Raw genomic sequence first — 14,282 nt, 5'->3', positions numbered from 1 at the left:
AAGGACTTCTCAACAGGATAAACACACCATTCTAAGAGGTACATTTCAGTGTAGCTTTTTAATGGGCAATAAATCTGTGTCCACAGGCGTGGATGATACCAGAGGTACACCTCAGGGAGCACATCCATTTTGCTGTGGCCATCAGTGACAGGGGTCTTTTCATCACTTCCATTACTCTTATCTGATCAGGGTGAAAGGCACTCACTCCTTAGGCATCGAGTCACAGCAGCTTTTCCTGCTGCACACATCCAGATCCTAAAACTAAGGAATGTTAACGTATATTTCACAGGGTTTTAGTTTAATTAATAGACACGCAAATACAAAAATACGGTTAATGTTGACAATTCACCATAATAATTTAAAAAAAAATTAAGATATTCTCGTCAATTTACGAAGTGGAAAATCTGCAGTTACCTCTTAAAAAAATATCCATTGTATAAGTCTGTATGTATAAGTAGTGTTCAAACCAATAATACTGTGTCAAGTCACATACATATTTTAGTGCAGCAGGGTTACAATTTACTATTTAAAATTCAACAGTGGTAAATATCAGGTTTGGCTGCGTCTCTTGACTGACAGTCATCAGAGAGAGAAAATTAATTGGAATAGCAGAAATGCTTATTTCCTGTTTCAACAGACTGGAACACAGAAACAATACATGTTGCATTTGAAGATGTTAGTGAACTCTTTCTGCTAAAGCTCACTGTCCATGAATTATTTCTCCTGCTAAAGATCACATGTTCACAGGAACTTTGACAAGTGTCTGACTCTTTGCCGCGTTTGTCAAAAATGTATTCTGGGAAACAAAGGAAACATTGTACGTATGAGGACAAGTCTATGGAAAGACATTTGTTTGAAGTATCTTAAAGAGTTAATCACAAAATACCTCCTGGGATGCATCCAGATTACCCTGTGACTTGTTTATGATGGCAGCGGTTGTGTCCATTATATCAGGGCTGTCTGCTGCAGCGTCACATTTGGACTCATAACACACACACACACACACACACAAAGGCCATATTTATATGAATTTGTCTAAAGCCTGGCCCATTGTCATTGTCCACTGCCTTTTTTAACAATCTCATTTCCTATGATGCAAATGACACATTTTCAATTGTGGCGATGCCACTGCGGGCAGCTTGTCTTTCAAGTGGAACAGCTAGCGGAGGAAAGCGAGAGAGGAAGATAAAAGGTTGGAGAGGCGTCCTAAAGCATCGATGGTATCAGGTCTTTTTCTAGGATCTGTGCTGAGAGGGGCGGACGAGGATCAGCAAGCTGCTGATGAAGAAGTCTCCGTTCCAGCAGGAGGGAGCAGCCTCGCGTTCACTTTAATTAGAGCTTGTGCCGAGCATTCACACATAAAACAAGAGGGAAAAATGTCTTTCATGTGGCGTAAAAGGTTCGACATTAAACATGTTACTATGCAGCAGTTTAAGAACATTGTCTTTTGATTATCACAGTGTTGTTTTCTAATCTTCTAATTAAACGAAATCCAGTGGCGACGGAATGAAAAATGCCATCACCTCAGCTCGACACTCGCATCCATAAACATGACCATTAAAAAAGAAACGGTATGATTATAATCATCTTCTCTTCAACTGACATCTCTTGTCACATTGAATTAAACAAAAAAACCTGGGCTTCTTCAGACTGCTGGAAAATGGTTTAATGGGTTAATGCAGGCATTCTTGCAGACCACAACTTCATCATTTCTGCTTCCAAACAAAAGAAGTTTCAACATCTCAACATGACTCTGAATGACGAGTAATATCATGTAAAAACGATGCTACTCTTTTAATTTACAAAATCCTCTGAAGTGTCGGTCACACCACACTACATACGAGACGGACTGAATAAACATGACAAACCCCCCCATTCAAACACAGAATAACATTGCCAGTAGAAGTGATGCTCAGCATCCTACAAATGTCCAAGCATGTTAAGAGGATTTTTTTTTTGCACAGACTCAATTCATGTCATCCTGCACAAATGTCAGGTAATTGCAGAAAATAAATTGTTAAAAACAAAATTGGTACTTGGACACTTTCTTTTGACAATAACATGACCATGCATTAGTCTCTCCACTTTTAGTTACCACAGTATATTGAGAATATATAATATTTGCAAGTTGGCAATACTAAAGACAGAAATTCTCAATTTAATCTAGAACAGTTCACAGACGTATGATCTGGAATATGCCATTCAAATGGGAGACTGAGTAAATACTTCCAATGTTTTAATATAGTAGGGCCAAAGTATAGACATGTTTTCGTCTTACGTGAGTTATAAAGATTGACACTGGGTCTTCAAAATGGCAGATTACAATTTTCCCCCCACAAATATGCAATAGAACAGACTTTCTTGTACACTGGTCTTCTGAAGATGGTTCAACTGTCATTTACATAGAAATGGTGCCATCAATATGGGGCATACACATATTTTAAAAAGTGTAAAGAACTGACCTTGCACTGAAAGTGTTCATGCTTTTTAATGTCTAGTCACAAAACGGGCTAAACATTACAAATATATAATATTTCCCATTTAGTTAAACCTTTGTTACGTTCCTATAGAACTCCATATCAAAATGACTATTCATGGGAACTAGTGCAACCTGGAGGAGGCCTGGTCTTTGTGACAAGGCAGGCACAGAGTAAAATAGACAAAGTACTCTGGAGCAGCTCCGGAGCAATGGCAGATATATTAAGGCCATTTATAAAATTACAGGAAAAAAAACAGTAGCAGACAGCTTGACTTGCTACCCGGGCTGAACAGCATCCAGTTGGGGCAGCAAAGCAAGCAAGCGACACCAATTTTACCATTTTCTTTTCCCAATCCATTGATGTCCACGTGCCAGCCTCCCCAAATCCCTGGCCAGAAAGCTCCACTCTTCTTTATTCAAGTGTGTTCAGTTTTGGTGGAATTAAAGAGTGGTATCCTCACTAGTCCTTCCTTTGTAAACCCATGCTTCACACCTCCAGTAAAGTCCTGGGGCACACAGTCAGGCAGTCAGGACTGTTTTAGACGCTTCCTGGGAAGACCAAAGGGTGGGCACTGTGCTGAAGCCAGGGCACGAAAGGCCTCGGCTACCAAGTGAGGATGGGATTGGATCATTGACTTCCAGCCTGCAGTCTCCATTATGTCTGTAGCATGACTGTAAGCACAGGCAAAAGGAAGTTAACACGAAGACAATGTGAAAATGTGCACATTAAAAATCAATAAACTTAAATGAGATCGTAATGACACAGCAAATAAGGGGCACTTGATTTGTGAGTTTCATGGTAAACTTAAGAAGGGCCATTAGTGCTTTCTGTGCATATGTTTAAATGAATGTAGAATTAGGACGTCTTCACATGTTGAATGCAACAAAGTTCAACATTTCAAGGTGTCCTCTAAAAACACACTATCATCTGAACAAATAAATAAATCCTATAGCGACCACCTTCCTTTTTAAAAAAAAAATAAAAAATTCTACAAATATTCCATTTCCAGGTATGAGTCTATTAATAACTTGGATACAAAGATATGGAGCTTCAAACTGAAAAGGCAAATAGCACTCTGTCTGCCTGGGCTAAAACAATGAATTCCAATGCATCTGGTTGGGGGAACCGATAAGAGGGTGTTATTAATCTTGTGTCACATATATCAGCTAATTACATACTTGCTATTCCAGTTCTTTCCATCTTTACAGCCCAGCTGTCTCAGGACACTGCACCTATGGCAAGGAGATAAAAAGGTAAGCATTCAGGGCTGGTAAACAGAAATGGCAGCAGGAATTTATCACTGGAGGTTGTTTTTTTTTGCGAAACTTGCCTGTTGATAAAATCTATGGCTTGTGCTTTGAGCTGCTCGGCACTGTGCAAGTCTGCTAGGATGAGGGTGTCGGCCACATTCTCCACTGAAAGGCTGTTGCACAAGGCCTCTTCACACATGACCTTTAAACGCTCCAGAGCATACTGGGATTGGAGAGAAGGGGGAGGGATGGAGCGGCAGACAAAAAGCTTTAGTTACACCCTCGATGCAAAGTGGATCCCCATGATTTGAGGTTCTGTCTCAATTATTCTGAACACAAAATAAAAAAGCTACAGATGCAATCAGTTCAATTATCAAATCAATGTTTCAACTCTACTTGGAAAGAGAGAGAGAGAGAGAGAGAGAGAAGAGAGAGAAGAGAGAGAGAGAGAGAGAGAGAGGAGAGAGAGAGAGAGAGAGAGAGAGAGAGAGAGAGAGAGAGAGAGAGAGAGAGAGAGAGAGAGAGACAGAGAGAGAGAGAGAGAGAGAGAAGAGAAGAAGAAAGAAGAAAAGAAAGAGCAAAAGACCAAGAGATGTCCAACCAGAAGGTTTCATTAATATGAACTGCAATCTTAAAAAAACAGGAATGGCCCAATTTCACCACATGGTCTTTGTGATGCATCATTTAAACAATGATTGGGATGATTTTGCAAAGGGAAGTGAGGGAACTTGCCTGTTGATTATGTTGATAGGCTCAATATTCTGGTTCACAATTCACGAAACCACAATACATCAAATTCAAATGAAGCACTTCTTTTGATAATAAAAATAGGGGAACTCATCTGTGAACTGATGAGACAACATTATAGAGTCTAGGAAGGATTTGGGGGATCATAGGGTGCTTCATGTTAAAGTCCCGAGAAATATTGCTTTGCATAAGCTGTAATGATTAGAAATGCAAAATGTGGCTAGAAAATATGTACATCTACTGGCAACATAAAAATCCCAACGGGCACCAAACAGCAAATCAAATGAAGTCGTGGTCTCATATGTGACGTCGTACCGTGTCATCTTCTGTTGCAACGTTATAACAAAACACTGCATTGAGTGAAGAGTTTTCTCTCGTCATGAAGTATGTTTCCATACTGCCAAGAATGACATCGCTTTCAGTAACATGTTTGTTACCAATGGACGAGGAAATTTCCATTATTGATGCAGGCCGACAGAAAACACGTCACTTATTACGTCCTCAATCACTTCTGTTAACTTGAATCAGCACTTACCTGACAGTCTCCACAGATGTTGAATTATAAGCCTCACAAACATACAGTGTTGAAGAGCGACTGTGCTGTATTGGATTCTACATTTTTCAAACCCTGTACCAGCATGCTCTAAACTGGCTGCGGAGGGGGGGCTGAAGCACACTATATTTGTTTTATAGGTTATCAATACTGAAATTATGTCAGATAAGATGGAGCCTAACTGCGGTGTAATTATACAACTCCACATCACCCTTTTAGCCTCATTGACTTGCATACAATGCAGGCCTCTCAAGTTATTGGAGGATCCAAACGTACCAATGAGAACATGAGGAACATTTGCTACATGGCCACATTACATCTAATTGTCAGCATCACTGTTGTGTTTTAGTTACCAGGAAGTGAAAGGAAGTGGAAGGCAGATGTTTGTAAAAATATTCGCAAAAGTTTGAATTACTACTTACTTTATCTGCAGCTGCCAGCAAATTGTCTGCCATCTTCTCCAGGTTCGGGGCTTTTCCTGTATAAATGAAGCCCATCATTTCCTTAAAGACATCTGGGTCTACATCACTGATATCCACCCGGTTCTGCAAAAGAAGACAAGAGGTTTCTACACGACTCATTTCAACTGAAGAATATTTCATAAAATAAGAAATAATTACTCTGTATAGTGTGTCACGGTAGTTCTAATTTGAGAAGCAGTTACAAGCAGTTGTAACAAGTTATTCTTACCTTTTTACTCTCCTCCATTTCATGTTCAAACATGGCATTAAAGACTGGTGACCTCGCTGTCAAAGAAATAAAAAAAACACGTATAAATATAGCACACAGTCTACATCATATGAAGCATGTCAGTACACCAAAGCAAGAGTTTTGAACTCTGACAGTCTTAACATCTTGCTAAATCCACATAGCTCCACTTTGTCAGCGTTTTTCCCTGACCAGTGCAGCTGTCACCATGTCCAATGGAGACAAACTGGAGAGGAGAGTCAGCATCTCCTCTTGGATTCTACAGTCATCTGGGTCAAGAAGGGCCACGCAGAGGTAGTGGGGATTAGAGCCCACTGCCACTGCAGACTTGGGCAAATACAAATCAAGTCAGGGATACAGGCCAACCGTAGCCTTTTGAGGTACTTTCAGCTCTCCACAAGAGGCTATTAAGAAGGTGTGTGGGCTTGTCTTGCCAGGGCCATTGTGAGGGCTTCTCTCCTGGTTGCTACTTGCTAAAGTGTTGAGTGGCTGGGGACGGTCTTACCTGCAAGAATGGATTTGTGGGCTTTGAACTCCTGCCCTCCCACGTAGAGACTGCAGTCTGTGAAGCGTGAACACTCCCACAGGTTCCCCAGGTCATCAGACAGCTGACACTCCGGTACCTTCAGCATGTTCATGTTGGACTGGCCCGAAATGTTAACCGAGTCCTGAACAACGCTCACCTGAACACAAGAAACATCACTGAGAGGACAACATGCTGAAGCAGTCTCAACAAAGCTAAACATCCGGACAAATCCAGCAGCAAATGTGTTTTACTGCATTGGAGAACAGCCTAATTTATATTTAATTGGCTCCATTTTGAGCACATTTTCAAGATTGAGGATCCTACAATGGCAGGGACTCTGAACACTTGAAACCAAAATTAATTAACTTTGTTGAAACACCTAATTGCTGAGGAAAGGCGTTTTGTCTTTAATTTATAAGCAATTTGTTTATCAAAGTGGCAATTTCCCTGATATTGTTGAATTTCTGCAAGTGTTGCCTGGCACAGTGTCTGGTCCTGGCAGTATTTGGCCAAATGCATTTACATCAAAATCCATTGACACTTCATTTAACTTGTCCATTGAAAGAACATTTTAGGAGACATTTATTCTTCTTGACAATTTGAATTCAATTATTTTTGAAAAACAAGCACGGTGGAGGAGGCATTTCACTTTCTCGGAGCGTAATGTCATTTGAAGCAAATGCCAACAGTATGTTTATAGATAAATGGCTCAACGGCTTACGCTCAGGGGTGAACTGGTCATAACAATGACTAAATTAAGAGACTTTAGCCTTAATTCCAATAAGGTCACCCAAGGGGTATAATATTTCAATCAAACAGTGGTGTGATTTGGATGCTTTCATCATAGAAACAATGCAGCTATTCAGTAATTTCAACATCAATCACAACATCATTCACAACAGATCCTCTGTAACATGGCACTAGTATGCAATGACGGAAAATCAGGAAAACCTGAAATTTAATTCCGAATTGAGAAGTGGCTGTGTTCTGAGGACAGATTATAATTGTGGATCAGGGGAATGTGTGCCAGCCCAATCGATACCCTTTCAGAAGAATTCACCCAGACAGTAAAATATATCTTCTCCCATCAAATAAAAGTGTTGCTGAATAAGCCATTATGTACCATCATTGAGAGTAGAAATGGGGAAAGTGTGGTGATATCGTTCGCTATTTTGGTCAAATAACAACATATGTAGACAAAAAGACTACATCCTTTATTAATTGAAGAATAAAAAGAAAGTCAAAGTAGAATTACCTCACAGAACAGGGTGAGCTTGTCATCTGGTAAGAGTCCATTGGCTTCATCAAGGAGGAAATCTCTCCGTATGAATTTTTTGAAGCCCCAATCTTTGCCTTGGACAAATCTATATGCTCTTTGGCTTTCTGTTACAAGAAAAAAATAGAATAATGCTGTCTTGATAATTTATTTCTTTTGCTTGAACATCTTATAAATTAACAAAAGTGTTGGAATAGAAGGAATAGTAAATGTTCGGCATAAGAGATGTAGTGAGGTTCTGATTGCTTTTACTCACCCATCGCTTTTGTTTCTTCTCTTTTAGCGTTCAACAAAGAAAACTTGAACTTTGCTCTGACTTCACTTTTTGGACAACTAACAAGAAGTAAATACAATGACAGATAATCTTTGCTTTCATCATCAAGTCCCTTTGGATTGACTCGCAGACACCTGGCAAGAAAAAAAAGAGAACACTGCACATCAGCAACAGTACAAACTAGAAGCAAGACAGGCATAACTGCCTTTATCACTTTTGTGAGAACAGAAATACTTTGATGAGCCTTCAGGGGTGATTCTCTCTTGCTTTGGGAGACTAATTATCACGTGTGTGCAGAGTTCCCACAGCACAATAAAACATGCAGACTTTTCAATAACATTTGTACTAATAAAAGGAGATGAAACTGGAGATAAAATGGGACTGATAGATTAATGCAAAAAGCTCAAGACATTTGTAAGCATGAATGTACTAACCATTTCATCTTGTCATTAGGGCCAGAGGAGAAGGTTGAGCTCTTCAACACCTCCCCCATTTCTTCTCTGCAAAAACTAAAGTTGTTTATGGTCCACATGTATGAAAACTTCACAACTTTGACCTAGGAAGAAAAGAATATGCAGAAACTTTAGGCTTATTATCTGTTTTTGAAATACAGTCAACAATTTAGAGGGGGCTGTGCACTCTAAATTACAGTATTTTGAATTAAATAGGTACAGTACCAGGATTGTTGACATTAGACACATCTCAGTAGCATCTTCACACAATATTAATGAGGGCGGAATGCCATTTGGCTGCTTTTGTTTGAGGCTCTTAGTATTGTTCATGTTGGAACTGAGCCATTGCTAAAGTTATTATTAACACATGGTCAATAACACCTGGTGAAGTCAAACAGGTCTAATTGCCTGCTGCAAAAAAATGCTCATAAAACACAAATGAGGGAAAAATAAAAAGCTAGTAATGAAATATTAGTAGCGTGATATGATTTGAAACTATTTAATACGACATGTAAAACATGACTAACTTTTACCTTTTTGTATAGAACATGATTCGATGAGTTTAGTTATGCCCATACCTGTGTGTAACACCAGCTCTCTGCCACAGGTCCACTTGACATCTCCCCAGGAGGAGGAGGGGTGGGAACCCGTGACATCACTGGCTTCGGAGTACCACTCACGTTTGTCCTTTAAGCACTAATCATTCATAGAAAACAAAATGTTACATTTATTCTGCAGAAATTAGTAGCATAAAGTACACATAGGTAATTCATTCCCCATATAAATTACTGTCAGAATAACCCTGACAGAACAATGTATTAATCATTTATAACCTTCACATGATTTGAATCTATTGGCATTCTTATACTTTTAAATGTGATGAAAAAAAGAGTCTGCATCCTCACTATATGCTGAACTATTGTACTTTGGTGAAACCTGAGACCAATGTTTGACTATGGGATAGGAAGAAACATGGAAATGTAATGTAAATTCCTTCAACAGTATTGCAAATGTGTCCATTTGACATAGTAAATGAGATGCTCTGTGATGATGTAAAAAACAGTGCTTACTTAAATGTTAAATAAAACAACAAGACGGCTTCCTTCATGTCACAGTGCCAGACTAGGTGGCCATATAAACGCACATTATCCTAAGACTCTGTAGCAAAGCTATTCTCAACCAAATCAATCAATCGGAAGACAACGATGACATATTGCATACAAGTATGTATTTGGGCAATCAGGGTCGTCAGAAAAGCCCTGACAAGAAACTAACGTCCAACAGCCGCAGCCAACTTTCATGTCCTCGACAACAAACTGTGCGTTAAAAGGCAAGTCTTAAAACAATAGTCAGGTGCCCATAAAGATTGACAGATTTGTTGCTTGCTATATTCAGAAAAAAATGACAAAAGTAAAAAAAATTTAAAAAGAGAATTTTGTACTAAGACGATTTTAACTTAGGCTCATAGCCAATGGTTCTAACGATGCTAACAGTGCAAACTAGAGCTCACTAGTGAACTGTGTTTACCTGAGGGCGAGCCTCAAGGTGGGCGCTACACTTCCAACAAAGTTATCAGCCGTAACCTCCATGAGCACAGTGCAGAACAGCATCTGCGAGCCAACTGGTGTGGCATTCTCACATGCACAAACGTGCAGTAAAAGTACGCTTGGCTGGCCTGACTATGTCAACAAAGCAAGAAAAAGCTTGGATAACAACACACAGATTTTCTACCGATTGATTTTGTTAATGAGCAGAGGAAGAAAGATCCACAGGGTTTACGGTCTTGGCAGTTTAACTGGAAACATACTGTCAAAAAACAACACCTAATGTCACAACACTGACATGTTGAAGTGACTTTGGTAGTTACTAGATGGTGATATTCAGCAACCTCTAAATAGGCTGAGTAGTCAGTTACAGGCTGGGCTATGGCTAATAAGCCTGCAGTTAATTAAGGAAATAAAACGTCTATTTCGTCATAGCAGCCATTTTAACTTAAACAGCCCTAACTCCTAAGCCAGCAAAATGCCAAAGCAAAATCACAACATCTGCTATGTTCAGAAACACGTGCTGAAATATCAGAATCACATTTGCAAGTATTTAATGTTCACTTATCCCTTAACACTAGAATACACCACCCCTTCAGTGAGGACTTTTCAATTCACTTTTTTCACAAAGTTTAGTTTGTATCAAAGCCTATAAACCCATCATAAGCCATCTCAGAGTCAGATATTTCAATCTACACTTAAAAAGGTATAAACTTGGTAAAGAATTGTTTTGACAACTGGAAAATTAAGACAATGGCAAAAACCTACCAATTTCATACAATTGTATCTTTACTTTTGATAAATACATTATATGTTACATACTGCACACAGACCCAAATGACTTGCATGTTGCAAGAATCACAAAAAAATGTGTCTCTATGGCAAGAGGATATGAAGGCAGAGAAGTTATGAAACTACTGCTCTTCCACCATCTCTCTTCCCCAGAGTTCACTGTCTTTCTGTGCGAGTTTCCCACCATGTTATTTACAATATACATTACAGAATCCCTGGTTCTCAGAGTGACAATCAACTATCATGCAATTACTGTTTGGTTTTGCCTGTTTTACTTGTCCACTTTATAGCTTGTTAAACATCTCAAGAAAAACATCTTAATATTTTGCCTGAGGCTATACATGTTTAACATTTTGAAATGTGCAATTATAAACTTGTAAGCAGTGATTATATTAAGGACATGTAGTGTATTTGATTATAAATCACATGACATACCGTTGATGGAATGAACAAACCTTGATTATTGCAAGTGCATATAAATATGTGCTTGCAATAACAAGTTTAACAACTTTTTTGCAGCAAACTGCAGGAACTCATCACCTTCATAACTATCACAGCTAAATCATGCAACACCGGCAAGGAAATGAAACCTAATCACCTCTCGAATGGTTGAAATGTACAGAGATGCAGTTTTTCTAAGTTATCACAGGATCCTTCATGGCCCCATCTTCATGTTCCACTCTGGGGAAAATGAAAAAACAACAACATATATTAGACATAGAGAAGGTACTGGTTCAACCTTTCCAATAGCAATTCAAGTTATCAACCAACGTCACTGGAGCATCTGGCAATAAAGCAACAGTTCTCACAATAAACAAGACATGTCATAGCTATCTTGGGACATATATTATCGAAGTGACAACAAAGTGACATCTCTAGATAATTTGAGCTTTTAAAAAAGTCAATGCCACGTTATTGTAAAAATGAGGGCAGCAGTTAACGTACAAACAGTTGATCGATAACTAGCATGGGTAGTGTACACTTTAGAGATGGTACATGGTGTATGCTTTGGTCCAGGACGTAATAGATGATTGTCGGCCTGTCTGTTAAATTAGCCAACTCAAGAATCACCTGCAACTTTGTTTGGCTAACAGACTAGTTAGCTAGAGCCCTGCAACCTCGCCTTTAACACAACAGACATGACGTTTTCCGAGGAAGCATCTGGCTAGTTTGCATTAACTTAGTTAAAGTTAAAACGATCGTATCTTAAATTAACGTCTCGGCTTACTTTAGCCTGTGCGCTAATTGAGACGTGAGCGGATGTGACTAGAAAAAACAGCGATATCAGTGGAAAGCAACAGCTCAATGTTAGCGTAAACATCAGCTACATTGACAACACATTTCCAAACAATCGTTATTATTATTATTATCGCTGAACGCTATCACTTCACTAGTCCTATACAACGTTAGCTATCTTAGCTAACGTTGCCCAAGAAGAGTGGCGTTCATGTGAACAGGAAAACAATTAGATTCTGCCAATCTGCCAGTTATCTGTGCAATACGTATTTAGCTAACCCAAGCTAACATGAACATCCCCACTAGCTAGATTAATGTTAACTTCACTATAACGTTGCACCGCAAATGCAGCTAGCACCGATTAGCTATCTTAGCACAAAACATGTCACCATGAAATCTGTCCGCATATTACCAAGCTGACTTACTTTAGTTACGTTATTCATTGTTGCGACACGAACTAGCTGAGGACCCCTCAAGTTAAATTGGCAATGTGCTGTTTAGACCCCGCATCACCCGGTGTAAAACAAAGGGCCTCTCCTGATCCCTGTGACAGGATGCTAACTAACCGAGCTAACTCTCAGACCCTCACGTTTGGTACAATCTGCTGGTGGGAAAACAACAGCGGCTAACTAGCAGCTAGCCAAAGCTAATCTCTGCACTGACTGCTCACAAAAAGTTTAAAAAGACATAGTGACGGCGTACCTTTCAATTTCATACTTCCATATATATCGAATAACACATATAGCTTTGTGTCACAGTCGCTCCTTTCACCCTCCGTTACTTTAAACTATTTTTCACTCAGTCTCTCCACAAGGTTTCTTTGTCTAATTTATATCTGTGCTAGCTTACATCTGTCTAGCTGCCTGGTAGCTTAACAGGCTAGAAAATATATGTATTGCGCATGCGCGAAATCTGGATAACGTCCTGCTTCATCTCATGTTATCATTGATGCCTGATCCAATAAAATCAACAATTTTAATAATAATAATAATAATAATAACATAATAATAATAAAAATAAAAAATCAACGTAATACATTAGTTCAAAATATAATTGGACAACTGTAGGCTTTATTCCACATATTATTATGGATGTTGTATAGCAGGGGTGTCAAACACACGGCCTGCGGGCCGAATCCGTTCAGTCCGGCCACCAGGGTGTTCAATCCAAATACAGCTGTTTTGTTTTTAGACTTAAATTAGCAAAGCTGGGATTCAAACCTCTGATCCTCTGCATATAAGACAGACATGCAAAGCATTGATCTACAGTTGCAATTGATGTGAGCACTGACATTATTGTGTTAGAAGTCGTTAAACATGGATCACATCATGAAAGTGGCGCCACAAACGTGTCACAAAGCGAGGGAATCTGCAGAGGAGAGCCCAGGCCGATAAACAGAGGGCTGATGTCTGAATGTTTGGTCTTTTTGTTTCTAGTTAACTGTTGAAAGACCTTAAAATAGAGTTTATCATCTAAAAACCTTCAACAATGATTTAAACATAGAGAAACATTGTCGTTAATTATGCGTTATTATGCTGTGATTTTTCTGGTCCGGCCCACTTGAGATCAAAATGGGCAGCATGTGGCCCCTTCACTAAAACGAGTTTGACACCACTGTTCTATATTATATATTCTGTAAATAAATTATGATGATGAGATTGAGGTTAGAAAAAATGTTAGTATGTTAGTTTTCGAGGCTCAAAATTAAGATGTTTTATAAAGTGGTTTTTGCTTATAATTATATTTGGGAAATATGGATTGCTTTGAGGGTTACGAATCCAGATTATGTTGCTTATTGGGAAAGGTTGAGATAGACATGGTCCCAGTCTGAATGAATTTAGTAATTCACATGTCACATGGGGGTCCTCGCATGAGGATAAGTTGGTGTCTGCCTATTATATGTGTATAATAGTCCATCTTCGTAAGCTAGAGACACAGATAAAAGATAAATACAGAAAGGAGACTTATTATAGTGTAGCTTTTACGATAGATGAAACCCCACACTGCCTCTCATTCTCAGCCTTCCTTCATACTGTCTCTCCTGCTTCTGATGTTTCTCGTCTCGAAAACACAAAGCAGCTTGGGGTAAGCCACTCTCTGAAACAATAGTCTATAATGGCTCCCTGTAGACCTGTGATAACTAATTCCCTTTCAGATGGATGGACACTGTTCTGCAAAATGAACGATAAATGGGTCCTCTGCACCAATTATTGTGCAAGTACAGTACAGTCTGTGAATATGTGTGTTCTTTAGCAACGACAAACACCAAAACACCTGTGTAAGTCAGTTTGGGTTTCGTCAAATACACTGTAAACACCGCAGCAAAATGTCACATTTCGATACTGAAGCACACATCAAATGTCTTTGATATCCTAGTGATGCCACTCTGACCCATCTTGAAGTAGAAGGGATGGATGATAAGATCACAGTTAAAGAGATACAGG

General features: G+C 39.1%; 1 protein-coding gene across 2 annotated transcripts; it reads right to left on the bottom strand.

Moving 5' to 3' along the window:
* Positions 1 to 1,873: 1,873 nt before the first annotated feature.
* On the bottom strand, positions 1,874 to 12,703 carry LOC137795014 (speckle-type POZ protein-like A). Of its 2 annotated transcripts, none has more exons than XM_068592218.1 (12): positions 12,541 to 12,703; positions 11,201 to 11,283; positions 8,845 to 8,962; positions 8,249 to 8,370; positions 7,797 to 7,948; positions 7,520 to 7,647; positions 6,244 to 6,421; positions 5,721 to 5,776; positions 5,453 to 5,575; positions 3,811 to 3,953; positions 3,659 to 3,712; positions 1,874 to 3,151 (listed from the first exon to the last, which is right to left on the bottom strand). In XM_068592218.1, the coding sequence occupies exons 3-12, from the start codon at positions 8,920 to 8,922 to the stop codon at positions 3,007 to 3,009; spliced, it is 1,179 nt and encodes a 392-aa protein (XP_068448319.1). In that variant the 5' UTR covers positions 8,923 to 8,962; positions 11,201 to 11,283; positions 12,541 to 12,703; the 3' UTR covers positions 1,874 to 3,006. The 2 variants fall into 2 exon arrangements, with proteins under 2 accessions (XP_068448319.1, XP_068448320.1); XM_068592219.1 differs by lacking the exon at positions 12,541 to 12,703 and adding an exon at positions 12,264 to 12,403.
* Between the last annotated feature and the right edge of the window lie 1,579 nt (positions 12,704 to 14,282).

The sequence above is a fragment of the Clinocottus analis genome, unplaced genomic scaffold (genome assembly GCF_023055335.1).
Source record: "Clinocottus analis isolate CAN_PGR_092001 unplaced genomic scaffold, fCliAna1.0.p SCAF_269, whole genome shotgun sequence".
Classification (NCBI taxonomy): domain Eukaryota; kingdom Metazoa; phylum Chordata; class Actinopteri; order Perciformes; family Cottidae; genus Clinocottus; species Clinocottus analis.
This window is presented reverse-complemented; position numbering and strand designations above follow the sequence as displayed.